Raw genomic sequence first — 16,618 nt, forward strand, 5'->3', positions numbered from 1 at the left:
ACCAAAAGTACTTGCAAGTACACATTTCAACTGTATTGTGTACAACCATTCTACCACAGCCTATCATAAGGAGATTAGAAATTAATGAGATTTAAAAAAACCAGTAAGTTTGGAATTGTAATGAAAAACATTTTAAAACAGAAGGGTAGGCCTTTGGCCTTTTTTAAGTTTCAGTGTACATACCTAGCTCTCCAGAGCTCTTTGTCCTTGAGACTGTCTTACAAACTTCGTGACTTTCCTTTTTCAGTACACCTGCTATTTCTGCTTACATAACTTTTTTGATGGATGTCACTATGGTAAATTTTGTTTGACCTAGGAAGATAAGTTAATGGTAAGGAGTGTAGATAATGTAGGTGCTTAAAGGTAGCAGTTATTGCAGACACACAGACCCATTTTGTTCTGTGGAAAGTGTTTTGAAGCAGAACTGTTCTGAGTCTGTCTAGCTGGAAGGCTTGAATGTGGCACAGATCACAATAGATGCTCACGGTTATGAATCTTTATTCCAAAAAAGTCAGCCTACTAAAAACCAGAATATACGTATTTGCTAAGGCATACATTCACAGGTTAGTGGGACTACTGGTAGTCCTCACCTAGCCATAATGGAAGACACTGTGAAAGACAGGAGTTAGTCCAATTACAAGCTCTGTTCCAGAGAACCTATGGAAGGAATTCTCTACACTTCCTCACACAGCCATTCAGCATTATATTAGTACTCAGATAAAAATACGAATGTGGTACCACACAAAGAAGAGAAATTTTAGAATTAGACTTGACACTTCACTTCTCCTGGATTTTTTTTGACTGGCAGTGTGAGCTTTCAGGATGTTGGGCAGATGGATCAGCATGGAGAGGCACTGGCAGCGGTGGTGTATACCGATGCTTGGAGACAAAGTTATCCACAAGACGCTGCCTAGTTGCGGTGACTTCTTCTTCAAAAGCATTTATTATGCTTCTGCCAGTTTTGCACTTAAAGTAAAGCAAAAAATTGAAACTTTCAGTTGAGCAATTTAACTGTCTAGTTCAACTATGTTCAAAACTTCCATCCTCAAAAACCCACTGATCTGCCACTAACTCTGGTTTAGAAATCTGCTTTGGGGTATGGTCAGCAGTACTGCTGTCCGAATGGCGCAGAGTGGTTCGGCAGATATTTCATATGCCTACCTCCACTGGATTCAGAAACTCCTCCCCAGACTGAGTTACATGTAAAACTGAAGCAATAATCTGATCAAATTTTGTCTTTTCACATGCGTTGTTCATCTCTCCTGAGAAAGAGCTGCTCATTGTATAGCTTCCTGGATTGATTGATTATTGCACCCAAGGTATTTTCTCTGCTGTAATGAGTTGTTGGAAAAACATTTCTAAAGGAAACAGGTGTTCTTTCAAAAGCTAGGCAATAGACTAAACAAAAGTGCAGATTTCTTAGCCAATAATGCATCTAAATCATCACTTCAGAATAAGTCATGTTCTAGCCTTACACAATCATGCCTTGCTGATGCTTTGAAATCTTGGAGATGGATGTTCTTGTTTACATTCTAGCTTTGAATCTTGTATTAAGATTATTTGGTTAACACTTACAAGGAAGGTTCTCAGCCGTGTCATCTCCAGCATGTAGTACTCCTCCATTGTCAGGTCATCAAAGTGCTTAGTAAGGGATAAAAAGCCACAGCTGTGACGTTTGGTATGTTCCTCCCTGACACATAAACCCAGAATAAGAACAGATATTAAAGCCATGAAAGTTATATTTCAAGAGACAGAGAAATCTGAACAGACAGGTCTCTTCAGTACTTCTGCTGTCTATCAGTAGAAAAACTATCATACAGAAAACATACGAAATAGATGTTAGGCGATTTCAGATAAAAGCTAGCTGCAAGCCAAGAAGATATGAAGGAAGATTTAGACCTAGTTAGCAATGTTCGGAAATATTTTCTACTTTGTTGAATCAGAAGTATTGTCTTTGGAGGCAAAATGGAAGAACTATGAAGAATTGCATGAGTTGTATTTAACAAATGAACTATTTCAAGGTTACTGGGTAAGAAACTTTTGTTTTGTGAACCACTGGAGAGAAATTGGTAATTTTATATTGAGTGAGGGGATGTTGTCAAAGAAGTTTAGAGGAACTTCAAGAACACTGCTACATCTGTGCTTACCGTGGGTCATCATCTGGTTCCCAGCCCTCCAGTTCTATCAAGCAAAAGAAGCATTTTGCCACATCTGGTTCATTTGTGTTTGGGCAGTGGATAAAACCCGCCCTTGCCATCTGCAGGGGACAGCGTAGAAGTTTAGAGCCTCATCCAACACACTGCTCATGTTCACATCAGCAAGCTGTTTCCGAGAGCTTGCAGATAATGCCTTTCCTCACAGTGTCTATCAGCACAGATCAGGCTGAAAAATACATTTTAAGTGTGAGGGCTGCAAACAGGTAAATAAGCAACTGCTAAAGGAACAAGGAATAAGCTAGATCTGCCATAGCCAGGATTTAAACAATATTTTCAGAGAAAAAACATAGCATAATACCACAGACAGAGAACCTTTAAATATAAATTACATGAGTAAAATGCTACATCTTTAACTTCCCATGTTTTTCTGTCACTTTAGAACCACATCTGGTCAGAACACTAAAAATTAAGTAAGTTTGTTTCTGTTATCAAACTTCACACCTTCTCAGATAACTCTTGCAGTATGACTTATCTGAGATCCAGCCTGGAAGTTTCGTGTGTATGACAAAATAGAAGTCGGGTGGATTTTTTTAATGCTCAAATGAAACCCTGAAGGGAAATACACATTATGTTTTCTAAAACTTAAATAATTTCAATTTCTGAGTTTTAAGTAGTGATTATTCTGCTACTTCATCCTTCCTGCTGGATGTGTACTTGTTTCTTCTAACGTAATCTTTTTTATGAATGAAAGTTTGCAATCAGAACAACTACATAACAAAATAAATTAACTTTTAAGCAACAAGAGCAAAAAAATGAAACCAATAACTATATTCAGTTCTGTAGCTAGACTAGTGAACTGAACACGCAAAAGACAGTCATCCTACTGCAGTATTTCTGATCTGGGAACAGAGGAAAGTTGAAGTATTCAACTTTTTATCCTCTTCAGGCTTAGTGGAAGCTCACAGCTCTTCTTGAAGATGAATATACTTTTAACAATGACTTCACATTCAGGAGCAGCATATAAAAAATAAGGCATAGTCAAAATATCTGTTTTCAGACTTACATTCTCTGGAGTACATTTGCAGTTCTCTATAAAAGGCCAGTTTGTGAAGGTTTTTAAACGGTTCTCATATTCATACATATCCTTAAAATCAGTCAGGAGCTTGGAAGCCAAACTAAGCTCTTTCAAAAGCATCTCCATCTGCAAAGCCTGCAACTACTACAGCCCAGAGCCTCCCTCCTGCTCTCACATTTAAGGCATTACACTAATTGGTGACACATTGCACCTGTCAAGCAGGGTAAGTTTTAAAGTAAGTAAAACCAGGTGAGATTATGAGCAAGACAATAAAGAGAAATGAAACTACTTGAACTCCCCCCCCATCACATTCTGTGTACTTGGTCATACTAGATATTTATTAAGTGAGAGTACCTATGCTAATGCAGTATGACAATTCAAAATTTTGTAACTGAAATGTCAAAAATAGAAGTTAAAACCTCTAGTTACAAATACAACAATTTTACGTATATTTTTTATCTGTAAGGGTTTACAGGAGCAAAGCATTAAGCTGTCATTTTATAAATTGTCTCTCATTTTGGTACAGAGCCCAGTTAACTTCAGTAGGAAGTTTAAACACCAGTGTGTACAAAGCTGCTGCACACAGCAGTTTTCTAAGCCAAGATCTTAACACCTTTAAAAGGTGTGGAATTATGAGACCTGAAAATTGAAATCCTTTCCATAATACAGATGGAGTAAGTGAAAAAAAAAAAACTGGCTTCCTATACCAGCAAATCAGTCTGTCCAGATCCGGTGAGAGGAATGCCATTAAGGATCATTTGCATAGGACTCCTGATTTCCCTTTGAAGGTCCCTTCCAACCCTAACCATTCTACAATTCTATGATTCTATGATCTTTGTGCTTAGACCCTATTTTTTTTTTGTCTAGATTTACACATGCTAAGTCATTGATTCCTCTGGGATTGTACTTGTATCTAATTTTATATGCAGTAATACTGTCCTTGAAATTTATATTAAAATGTTTAGAGTAATGTGTGTTAATGCTTACACAAAATCAGGACACTTTAAGTTTCCCCCTTTTTTTAGATAATACCAATGGTGCAGGATTTTATCATTCATAACAATGGGATGTCCATTTTTTGAGCCATCTCCATTTGATTTGTCAAAAGCATTTTCTGATAGTCACTCTTGTGCACCGCGGATATTTATACTTTCTCCTGGTGCTGACTCCATGGCAGCCCTTCTTAAGTTTGCTGATGATCAGATATTTTAATATCGCCAGACTTTTAAAATACAGTTGATGCTTTTGTGTGTATGTGTGTACGTGTGTATGTTTGTATGGAGCAAGAAACTTTATTTAAGTAAAAGTTGAAAGGCCAAAATAAGCTCAAAAACCTGTTTTTAACTGCCCCAAAACATGTTAAAACTCATCTCATGGTTCTCTTTAACACAAAGCACTCATTAATGCAAGTGGATTGTTTTCAGGAATGAATAATTTTTCTATTGTTTGTAAGAAATTGTATGTTAAATATTTTTGGCAGATTTTTATAATGTAGTGATGTTGTAATCTGTTTCACAAATTAGTTTGTATAATCTCAAATGGAAAATGGAAAAATTGAAGAAATCTATAATGGTTTAAACATTCATTGTAAGGAATCTTATCTGAAAATGTGGGGTTTTTTCCTAATAAGCATTATGTGTAATATATTACTTAATTAAAAACCACCGTAGTAATATGGGATCTTAGGTAGCATCTACACCTCAGACTTCAAATATGGATTTTTGTTGGGTTTGACTGTCATTATTATGGTATTTAAAAGAAAAAATTCCCAACAGCCTAAATCACTTCTTATGTAGAAGAGTACTGTTACAATACTAGAAAGTTGCTGTTTTCTGGTTAGATGTATTTCTTGCATTTCCTGACTACTATTCTGTCAGAATTCTGTGCTGTTGAGAATGACAGACATACTTCAAGTCTCCAACCACTAAGTTGTAAATGTGTCCTGCATTTTACAGTAGGCTGTCTGCATCCTTAAAGAGCGTATTATTTTCACAAGTATTTTGAAACTGTCAGAATTTTACAGTTCCAGATTAAACTGATGTGTAGTTCAAACTTTTCACTGGAAAACAGATAAGAGGTTTTAGCAACTGGAACAACATGAAAAAAAAAATTAAACTGTTTTAAAATACAGTGTATATTAAATTTTTCAAGAATACATAGAGACTCTCAAACCACAAACTTTAGTGCATTTACCCAGTATTATTCTTACTTATAATAATTATTATGTAATTATTATTACATAATAACGTGCAGGGATACAGTGGCACAGAGCTTAGTTCTCTGTCACTTGGTCAAGGCCAAGGCCCGATAACCATGAAAATGATAGAGAAGGCAGTAAAGGAAGGAATAGTTCTACAAAATTGCCATCTAGAAAGCTCATGGATACTAATACTGGAAAAACTCTGTGAGGTAAAAAAAAAAATTATCTTGTTTTTACAAATACTTTGAAGTCATGTCTGATCCATGCAGGCGACTGAAAAGCCAGCTTAGCGTACTTCATGATGATTCCTATCACACAAGGGTAATCGCCACACATGGATTCTGCCTTTTTCCTTCTGCCTACTGGAGTAGAAAGTGCTCACAAACATGGTGGGTCAGGCCCGTTCCTTGCATGGTAAATCTCAGGCAGTACAAGAGTCTCTTCAGACCAAGAGCCTTCATTGTGTGTCCGTTGCTGCAGAGAAGCAGTATGCTAAGGAATTTTACTCTTGAACAGCTATAGGTTTCCAAAGAGGCATTAGTGTACATTTCTTTCTTCACCCCGTTTAATAAACTTAGTGCATTTCTGTTGTATACACACTGTTACTGTAGCCCTTCCCAGAGCAGCTGTATGACAGTAAATTTCCATTGCTCTTGTGGTACGGAGCTTGCACTTGGTTTTTTCCTGTATCTCACAAACATGCACAGAGAGGACAAATTTTAGTTCAAAATACTGGAGTCTTGAATAAAAATACACCAACTGTAGAAGGGAAGTTGTCATTCGTAACAGTGACTTTCACTATAATCACATATAAGCGTTTAAGAAATTAAACTTTGGACTGGTGTATTTTCCCACTTAAAAAAATTGCTTTAATAATAGCACTTGAGGCGTATATTAATGAATTGTGTCTTCCAATTGCCTGTTTTTATATGTGTTCATTGTAGGAGCTCAACCCTGATTCCACACATCCCGATTTCTGAATTTGGCTCACCAGTTACGCATCTGCCACTTTCCCAGTGTCTGCACTTCAGAATGGAGTGAAGATGACTAGTGAAGCCCCCAGAGGTTTACCAGCCAATATAATCCATTTGTGCCTGATGGATCCAGTATCTGATCCTGACTTTTGCAACAGCAGCAGAAAACCTGTTAGTCATGTTGTACTGTAACTTTGTGAGTCAGTTAAAGCAGACCCTGATGACTGTGTCTGTATGCTCTGGGGGGAAAACACTCTCCCAAATTAAACAATTGCCTTACACTGCAACAAAACTGGTTTTGATTACTGGCAATAGTGAAGTAAATTTAATGTTTATTTTATTGCTAGTCTCCTACTCCTTCAGTTGAGATTTTGTGGTATCGCATTAATAATACAGCTCTCTAGTTGAAAAAAAAGTAAGACTGGGAAAAATCTTAACAACTCTTTCCAAAATAAGCATATTTTACAGTATTTTTCTATAATTAATATAATTCTTCTAAATAAGGTCATATACTTTGCTAAATGGTCTCAATTGAAAAACAAAAGTTCCTACCTGAAGTTTTTCTTTAAAGGCCTGAAATCTATCTTGATAATGGGGGGGGGAGGAAGCAGAAATATTGTGTGAACAATGTTTTCTAAAACAAGGGTCTAAAAAAAGATTATAGTAATAGTGTTGCATTTGGTTTTGATGCTGAGTTCAAGATGTTGCTGTACGGCCTCTGCTTCTTCCAGGCACTGGTGCAATTTGGGCCACTGGGTTAGAACATTCCATACGAGTTCGAGGAGACCAACCTGCACATCGGTGTGCAGCAGCTGCACGGCTTCCTCGACCAGTATGAGGCACAGCAGCCTCCCACAGCGGCCGCGGTCCTTGCACTTTCTAGGACTGTCAGCGCGTGCATCAAAGCAGGCCGAGCGCTACCACGGCAGCAGCTCAGCAGGGCCAGTGACTCAGAAACCAAGGTCTACCTGCACTTCTTTACGTTCCAGCTTGCTAAGAACCCACTATAGCCAGAATCTGTTAAAGTTACGGATGGGGACAGGAGGGGGGTGTTATTTTCAAACCACTGCCAGCCTGGAGTATCAGTGTGGTTGACAGGTAAACTGCAATTCAGCATGAGAAAGCAGCTTCATGCAGGTGCGTTTGTTTTCCTGCAGGAAGGTGAAAGGAGAGTCTGGAGGGGATGTCCTCCCCTTATAGGACCAAAGCTTATGTGCAAATGTAGTGCCTGGCAGGGAGGGAAGCTATTTTTTTCCTGAAAGATAACAGCTTGCATGTAGTAAACAGATTGCTTGGTACTTTTTTTTTTACTGGTTTGCTTTACCCTAGTTCTCAGTGCATCACACGCTCTTGCCAATAATTTCTCTTATCACTCATAATTTGATCCTTTTATGCACCTAAGAGGAGTCCAGCCTCTCTCAATCTCAAGACTTTAAAAATGTTTGATTTTATTTTCTAAAAAAAATTTAAAAATAAAATTTATGAGCACAGCTATAGCCCTGTGACACTGTACATTTATTTTAGAAGTATGTACAGCCAAACAAGTAGACAGAATTTTTGAAAAGTTTGTCATAAGCCTGTACTCAGGGAGTTCCAGCTGCATTACTATGGAAATTTTTGGTGCTGTTATTCCTCAAAAGAAGCAATGCTCAGTGACTTGATGGATGATTATTAAAGTATTTGAAGATGAGATAAATGGTACAAGCATGAACTAGCAGAAGTAAAGAACAACTTTTAAACTTCCTAGTGAGAATTCTGGATGACTTCCAGATAAATTTCAATGATACCAGCATGGCTGTCCAGAGCAGTGCTAGGCTGCAGCTCAGATCATCATTTTGCTTTTTTCAGGAGGTGCCATACGTTGCTCTTCGGTGTATGACTGGAGAACGCAATTGTGGTGGCAGAATCACTGAAGGCTGGGATCAGCATATGCTCCATAGTGTTCTAAACATGTTCATTTCCTTGGAAATAATTACAAATGTAGATTACAAGTTTGATCCAAGTGGCCTTTATTTTGCTCCTCTGGAAGGTGATGTAAGTATCCCAGAACAATGGAATTACCAACTGCTTATTTTTTACAAAAACAGATCTTTCTTTACTAACATTGGTATATGCCTCAGTCTGCGGTCACTGTCACTTATTGGGTTGTATCTCCATTCTAGTGAATGACTGTTCTACCTAAGAATCTTTTAAGGCTTTTTTTTGGTTTTGTATTTTTTCCTGTCTTCCTAAGGAAACGTAGCTTCTGTGTTTGTACAGTCAATTTGCGCATCTTCTACTCTCCCCAGCTTTTAACAATTTTCAACTTCTTGGCCAGTTTCAGTCCAGCTTGTAAACCAGGTTCAATCTAGGGATGCTGTAGTTGCTGTAAGCTTCATGAGAACAATGAAGAGCTGAATATAGGGAGGAAGATGGACACGGAGGGCCAGTGAGACAGGACTTGGCACCGCTCTGAGCCATTTAGCAGCACCTGTCCAGTCAGTGGTGCTGAGATATATCAGGGACAGGGGGAGAAAGATTGGTTTACAGTGGAAGCAGGATTTCAGGAAAAAAGAAAAAAAAAAAAAAAAAAGACAAATCTGTAGGAAGCTAGATTTTTAGTTCTAAGCTAATAACTTATGCAGTAATACAGGAAATTCTGAAACAAATTAATTTCAATCACAGGGGAAGAAGGTTGGAACTGTAATGATCTTTTAAACAATCCCTTTATAGCAGCTCAATTTTCCTGTATTTTAACTACTCAGTCTCCTAAGTCCTCTTTCTTTTTCTCAAAATAAACCCAAGTTTTTGTCACTCTCTAGTCTTGAGCATCTGGTGGTGGTGCAAAATCTGCCAACGAAGTTGTTCATGAAGTCACAGGTGACATCCTGAACAAGCTTCCTCTGAATTTTGACACAGAAGCAATGAGAAGATATTCAACCACTTTTACTAAAAGCATTGCAGACAATAACTGTTAACTCCTGTGTTAACATCCAGAAGGCATTCAAGGTGAGCTGAAGATAACCTCTAAAGGCATACTTAGAACGTAGACTCAACCTCTTAGCTATTAATGCCAGTACTTTAGAGAACTGCCCCTGAAGTCTGATTCCGGTAGGTCAGTCAAACACTTTAAAGAATCCAAATTCCACACTGAATTATTGTTCTGTATAGGAACAACTGACAGGAATACATTGGAATATAAAAGTACTACTGTGCCTACTGTAGAGAAACCAAACCAGAAAGCTTTTAACTACAGATTTGCTAGCAAATCAGACAAGCAGTAACTTGGTTCACATCTGTTTTTCTGCCTCACTGGCATGAAAGACCGAAGCACCTCATACAATTTCTACTGATGAAAGGTCTCCTCAACACCTCAAATAGCAAATTACTGCCCATGAGGATTCCAGTTAAGATACCACAGTCTGAAGCCAGTGTTTGTTCTCATTAGGTGTCAAAAGCCACAGCTGTGCAAAATACAGAAAAAAGCAGGAAAAAATCAGTTTGGGTAATTTTTATTTTATTATAGCTTAAGGCTGATGAGGCATTTAAAAAAAATTTTAAAAAACCCAAAACAACAACAAAATGCAAAACAACCTCCACCCCTCTCCCCCTTTAAAGCCAAACTACAAGCTGAAAAGTCTGCCACGTTAGAATAATGCACTTGCAGCAATGTCACAGAGTTTTGAGAAAACTTTAAATAATAATATTAATAATAATAAAAAAGAGCATTTACAGTTAGTAAAACTCAGAAGTGCTCTGGGAAGACCATGTTTCTGAGGAAGGATAGCAAGGGAGAATTTTCCAGTATGGGCAATTTTCTCCAAAAGAGGCTACAGAACTTTTCCCTGACCAATCCAGTGACCAACTACTGGATCAGACAGAAGACCACAGTAACTTTTAATGAAATCCATTACGTCCTTTCTTCTTGTTCTCAGTGTTGCTCCTGTCTGATTTAGGTAGACGTCTGTAATATCTGTTGGACAAAGAGCTATGTTGATTTTTAATCGTTAAAGGAAGGCTGTTAGGCAAAGTATTTTGACATCATCCTTTCTAAAATCTCTTTTAGGATCTAATAGCGATGTCTGCTGAACTGCAAGAAGTGGTGAACAGCATTATGAAAGGCAAGATTCCAGACTATGGATTGAGTAAATCTTACTCAAGCCTCTGAATTACTTCCTTAATAGACTGAAGTTCTTACAGATGAGCACACCCCATTTACGCAGATTCGTTCAATGCCACCTGTTATTTTTGTCTGTTGAGGTCAGGTGACATCTCCACAAGTGAACACACAAATTACTTCCACTGAATAACTGGCAGGTGAAGTTCAGTTCATTAGTGCAGCTGTTTCATGCAGCTGTTTGCTCATCACAGCTTCTAATGGAAGACTACATTTTGCCACGTACCCTACACCTCATAAAGAGAGCTGCAGTCTGTCAGTAATACTGTGTGACAGAATTGGCCTTCTGAAGTGAATTTACTGAGGGCCTCTTAGAGGCCTCCACAGTGTAAGCTAGTAAAAAACAAGAAAAAAAAAAACCCACAACAACAAAAAAAATCCCAACCAAACACCCCCCCCCCCCCCCCCCCATCCCCTCAAATCAACAGAAGTTTAATTAGGCCACATCTCCTCCTCAAGAGAATATCATCCCTCCACATCTTCAACTTGATGTGCACACTTACGATATAGGACTTTGGCCCTGCAGGGGAAATATGACCCTTTCAAAGAGAAAACAGCCTGCAAAAAATCTGTCATTTGCACAGAAACAAAGGTGAATGCTGAACACCCTTCAATAATGAGGGAGAAAAGGAGAACTGAACACTCATTTTATGAGCTCACAAGGATGATGCACATTTACCAGATTTATTCAGACTAAGTTGTTCACATAAGCTAAGTATTTCCAGGCAAGAGTGTTGGGGTTTTCCTGTGTGTGCATTTTTTTGTTTGAGGGTGGGTTTTTTGTTTGGTTGTTTATTTTTTTTAATAGAACATAGTGACATTTTAAACAAGCTGTTTAAAAAGACATGGCAGCTATCCAAAATTCCAGTGCTTTCAGAAAAGAAAATCCTGGATTCACAAAGGGAGAAATTACTTCTGCTGTTATTCTAGAAGATAGTTGCTTTACTAAATACTAAAAGGCAATTTTAAAATTTTCTTCTCCTTTCTCTTTTGCTGCTGCAGCTGTGGTATGAAAATGGACCTCCACCAGTCTTCTGGATTTCAGGATTCTTCTTCACTCAAGCCTTCGTAACAGGTGCCCAGCAGAACTATACCAGAAAATACACCATTCCAATAAACCTACTAGAATTTGACTAGGAAGTGCTGGAAGATAAGGAATACGAAATTGCTCCTGAAGATGGTAAGTAAATGCATGACACAATTATCTGCCTTTGCTGATGTATTCAGAAGTTAACATTCATTTGCAGACTCAGAGTTATGCAATTAAGTTAATGAATTGAGCTGGAAAACATACACAACTGCACTGCTCCCCATGAGATGCTCAAGAAGTGAAGAGGGAAAATACCATTTAAGTCCTTAAGAACTGCTGACATAGTTCACCTCCTGGATTAGCATGCAAATATAAAATAACAGAGGACACTCCTTACCCCAAACTTCCTACAACAGATCAAACTTCAAGTGATATCTAGCTTGCCTTCCTTCTCCTCACCCCCCCATTTCACTTCATTAGCATACATGTCTGAAGATGGATATTCTCCTAAGCCAAGGAAACCCACACATTTACTAGAGAAGCTGGGTATGCTACTTTAACTATCCCTAGAAAAATATCTTACGGATATGATCACAATGTGCAATAGAGGACTGCTCTAAGGGCAGAAAAGCCCTATTTTATCAAACCACTTAATTATAGATTACTTACTGTTCCTGTTGCTGATATGTTTGTTAGGTCACACTTTCTCAGAAAAAAGGACAGATTAAATTGAACTGTTCTTTATACTCTTTCAAATACTTCTCTGAGGGTCAGTTTGACTGGAAGTTGTGTAAAAAGAAGGGCTTGGCACATTGCCTGGGAGAGCCACATCCAGTCAGTTTCAAGTAATTTTCTGTTGAGGTAGGTTTATTTTTTGTTTTAGAAGTTAACAGTTTTCAGTCTACAGAACAAGAAGGTGCAAGGTTGATGAAAAACAGATGTTGCTGTTAATTTATTGTTTTCTTCTGGAGAGCTAATGGAATGACAGCTGTCATTCTATCATGACATGTCAAAATAATTTTTTTTTTTTAAACATGTAAAGATTTTTTTTTTGTTTTTTTTTAGATTACTCCCTTAATGACCTGCTTTAAAAAGGTATAAGCACTTGGCAAGTTGAAAAACAAGCAATGAAACAATGTGAAGACTAACTAGTGAAAGATTGTTTATATGATCAAATCTCCAAGTTTTGAAACATTAAAGCTGACAATATGTAGTACATACAGAAAACTTTATAACCATGACAACTGTAAAAACAGTGTCCTGTACTTTGGAATGATTTTTAACCTCTGACACTGTCCAGCTATTGCTGGACATTGTAACTTTATACATCTTTATAGAATTGCAATCATAATAAACTGTAATACAGTATAAGACTGTGTTATACTCAAAGTTGTTTGATCCACACTTGGCACACACAAAACTGACAAAAAGTCCCACAAAATCAACTGGCAGTTAGCAACGTGCGTTGCACTACCTGCTACTCCCAGCTAGAAGACATTTTCAGTTTTTGCGTAATACGGTATTTTTCCCAACTGATTTGGGAGTCTACATTCAGAGATGGTTTTTGGATGGAGCACGCTGGAACGGGTAACGAAGAAGCTAGGAGAATGTAATCCAAAAATCCTTTATGATACAGTACCTGCAGTCAATATCTTCCATTTTAGTGACATTTTATAATACTATATAACAACAAATACTGTAGAATTAATACTCTTAAGTTCTAGTCTTGAAGGAAATAACAGGGTAATTCTTAATTTAAAAAGAAAAAATTGAAGCGTTTTGTGTTGAAATAGAAATTAAGTGTCTGAGAGAAGCTGGGAATTCTCTGCTAATAGTGACAGTGACAGGAAGTTCGGTGTTGCATATTTTGGGAGAGGAAGCAATCTGCTAAGAAAGAGGAAACAAGAAACAGATTTTTTCAGGGCTATTTGTTAAGAAGGAAACAAAACAAAAAACCAACAATGTCAAAATGCTTTGGCCAAGCCAAGACTGTTTCCCTACTTTTTTTTTTTTTAAAACTGAAATGAAAAGGATTATTTTATTCTTGACTGCAGATATGGCTAAAGCCATGTAAAAGAGAGCCAAGTTACCTGGCCTGAGTGTTCAAGACCAGCAAAAGAAGAGGGATCCTGACAACTACAGGCCATTCCATCAACTTTGGCATCGCGCAGACTCTCCCTTCAGACAAACCGCAAGAACACTGGATTAGAGGGGGTGTGGCATTATTATGTCAGCTTAATTCATAAACCTATTGCAAGTTATGGAGGTAGGTGCATTTTGCAGATCACTTATAAGGGATGCATGTCAGTCCTGAAATGCCACATAACAAGAGGAATCAAAATAAGTGTTTACAATGTTGCATTTGTGCCTTTCATGAGATTTGAAGCAAAATACAAAAATATAAAGGTGCACAATAAAACCTTATAAAAGCCAACAAAAATATCAGCTCCTTGAATAATTTTATTTTCTGAAGGCTCCTTATTGATAAGGAACATACATAAAATGAACACAACATTGTTGACAATGAACAAAACAGCATTTGATCATTTGATCAAACAGCATTTGGTCAGGGAGAAACTCTTCAGCAGGGCCTGTTGCGATAGGATGAGGAGTAATGGTTTTAAAATAGAGGGATAAAGATTTAGATTAGACCATAGGAAAATTTTTGTTTACACTGAGGGTGGTGGAACACTGGCACAGAGAGCTGGTGGATGCCCCATCCCTGGAAACATTCAAGGCCGGGTTGGACGGGGCTCTGAGCAACCTGATCTGGTTGGAGATGTCCCTGCTCCTTGCAGGGGGGTTGGACTAGATGGCCTTTGAAGGTCCCTTCCACCCCAAACTATTCTATGATTCTATTTCCAGCTTTATAAAATTTAAAAAAATTATTTAGTTATAACAAAAAGAGTGATAGCTCAGCAAATTATCTTATAGGACTGTAACCATGTTTTAAACCATAGGCGCAATTGTTAATGGGAAGGGAAAGAAAGGAGAAAAAAAAAAAGAAAAAGAAAAAAAAAAATCACATTGCATCTAGCAACTACAATATTTTCTAAGCATAAACACAGCGGATTGAGTGCAATGTGATCTACATCAAAATCCATATGGGATGTCACACAGTGACAGCATTGTAATATACAAGTAACATTTATGCCCTCCAACAAATACAAGTTAAATGAGACTCTGGACTCAAGCAGAATGGAATGTTGAAATCAAGTAGAAATGTAGTGGAATTCAGATTGTCTGTAACATGACTCAAAAGCATACATTAGAGTTATTTGGAATTCAATACTGGTGGAAACATATAGTATAGAAGTCACAGCTGTTACACTGCTCTTCATAACTTGAAATAAATACCGGAAAATAAAAGGAAACAACTCATATTTAATGAAAAATACAGTACCTACCTTCAAGGACCATGTTTTTCCCTTGTCTGCAGATGGTCTTGGAAGGAAGATAACTGTTTTCGTAAAGAGGCAGTGTATTACGCTATAACCATATTCCAACTAATACAAAAGTAGATATACTACCTGAAATATAGAAATCTTCACTTGAAAAGAATTAAAAGAAATAAACTTTAAAAAATGATTTGACAATATATCTGTTCAACCACAAGATGACCCTTTATACTCGACAGAATTAACAGAAAAGGAAAATCAAGGGTCAGTTTAACACATAAGAAACATTGGTTGTTTAAACATAGATCCTCGGAAGGTATCCATTAAGTCTCTTTGAAAACAATACTCTGTGACCTAACATGGGCACGATGAAAAAAACGTCACCCCCGGATCTTTACACTGCAGAATTTCAGTAATCTGAAGCTAACAACAGTGTGTTTGCTAATTACGGTCCAACAGTAAACATGTTTAAAGAAGAAAAAAAAAAAAAAAACAAACCTGAATTCAAAGCATCAAATGGTGGCATGCTTGAACTCTGGGCTTTTGGCTTCTTCACTGAAGAAACTGCGCCCTGCTTTGAAGTGGACCCTTAATACTGTTTCTTGATACTGCATTAGGAAGAAATACTGGCAAGAACCAACCAATATCTTTAAAATACATGAGCTGCTCTCAGTAAAAACTAAATTGACCACCGAAGCTTCAAGAAGTAAAGGGCCACAGGAAACACACATTAACTTGAAATGGAATGAAGATACCAACTGGCTCTCATTAAAGGTGTTAGGATCAGTCTTTTTAGCAGCTACACTTGCACCAAGCAGACCGAAACAAAACTTACGGCACAGAGTCAAAACACAGCTTTTACCTGGCATACACGTAAAAGAAGACAAACTGCATGTTTTAAAACAGGCTACTACCATGCTTAGGACTGGTACTACAGCATCAACTTGCACTCCTCACAAACTCACAGTTTTTTTAAGGAGATGGGTACAAGAAGAAATAACTCATGTCTGGCAATATAAGCATATCAGCACAATCCGATCTAGGACAGCTGATCCCAGCAAGTTAAGGCCCAAATTTTCAGTCTATCCTTCCAGATTACACATACCACGGATCTATCACATTTGCTTTTTAACAATCTAATTTAAATACCAAAATTATAAAAAAATATCATAGAAATGAACTCCTTTATGCTGGAAGTAGAAATTTTCTTACATACTCTCTACTGCCAGAAATGGCTGGTGCTACAATGTCTGGTATCAAGGCATTGTAGAAACAGACTTTGATCTGATATTACAGTATTGTAAATAACCCACCAGTACTACATACACAGAGTATAATTTAACCTTTGTGCCCCAGTTCAGTAACTAGCATCTTGCACTTTGGATTGTGTTAACATGAAGAGGAGAAAAGAGTCCAAAATAAATGTTTAAAAAATTGAGAAATTCCCATATGGTGTCTTGTTAAAAGAGTTTGCACAAATTCACAGCCACAATTCTTCAGTAGTTTATGCTGCAAGTGGCACACAATACATGTTTAGCATCTGTAAAAAAAAAAAAAAAAAAAAAAAAAGAAAAGAAAGAAAAGAAATGGCTCAATAACTCCAATATCAGGGATTTCCCCAGGCTAACA

At 37.5% G+C, this 16,618-nt stretch overlaps 2 protein-coding genes across 5 annotated transcripts in view; both read right to left on the minus strand.

The window, feature by feature from the left end:
* Window positions 1-481: 481 nt before the first annotated feature.
* On the minus strand, window positions 482-15,603 carry LOC104482202 (baculoviral IAP repeat-containing protein 5.1). 3 transcript variants are annotated; one of them, XM_086751336.1, is made up of 6 exons: window positions 15,488-15,535; window positions 14,999-15,051; window positions 13,682-13,769; window positions 2,148-2,257; window positions 1,576-1,690; window positions 482-966 (listed from the first exon to the last, which is right to left on the minus strand). In XM_086751336.1, exons 3-6 carry the CDS (start codon window positions 13,736-13,738, stop codon window positions 778-780), a joined length of 471 nt encoding a protein of 156 aa, XP_086607462.1. In that variant the 5' UTR covers window positions 13,739-13,769; window positions 14,999-15,051; window positions 15,488-15,535; the 3' UTR covers window positions 482-777. The 3 variants fall into 3 exon arrangements, with proteins under 3 accessions (XP_086607462.1, XP_086607461.1, XP_010121928.2); XM_086751335.1 differs by lacking the exon at window positions 13,682-13,769 and having other exon boundaries at window positions 15,488-15,603; XM_010123626.2 differs by lacking the exons at window positions 13,682-13,769; window positions 14,999-15,051; window positions 15,488-15,535 and adding an exon at window positions 3,220-3,357.
* SLC39A10 (solute carrier family 39 member 10) overlaps window positions 14,034-16,618 on the minus strand; it is a 64,225-nt gene continuing 61,640 nt past the window's right edge. For both annotated transcript variants that reach the window (XM_086751334.1, XM_086751333.1), the window contains exon 11: window positions 14,034-16,529. The gene's annotated coding sequence lies outside the window, so the exon portion shown is untranslated. The remainder of the gene's footprint in view (window positions 16,530-16,618) is intronic.

This window comes from Chlamydotis macqueenii, chromosome 6, assembly GCF_036417535.1.
Source record: "Chlamydotis macqueenii isolate bChlMac1 chromosome 6, bChlMac1.mat, whole genome shotgun sequence".
Taxonomy (NCBI): domain Eukaryota; kingdom Metazoa; phylum Chordata; class Aves; order Otidiformes; family Otididae; genus Chlamydotis; species Chlamydotis macqueenii.

Bases quoted from the DNA above. Each gene is read 5' to 3' on its own strand.
- LOC104482202 (XM_010123626.2), bottom strand. From the start codon at position 3,357: ATGGAGATGCTTTTGAAAGAGCTTAGTTTGGCTTCCAAGCTCCTGACT. The intron at 2,258-3,219 runs GTAAGTCTGAAA...TGTCCCCTGCAG, and splicing joins GCAAATGTACTCCAGAGAAT to ATGGCAAGGGCGGGTTTTAT. The intron at 967-1,575 runs GTAAGTGTTAAC...CTTTACTTTAAG, and splicing joins CACGGCTGAGAACCTTCCTT to TGCAAAACTGGCAGAAGCAT.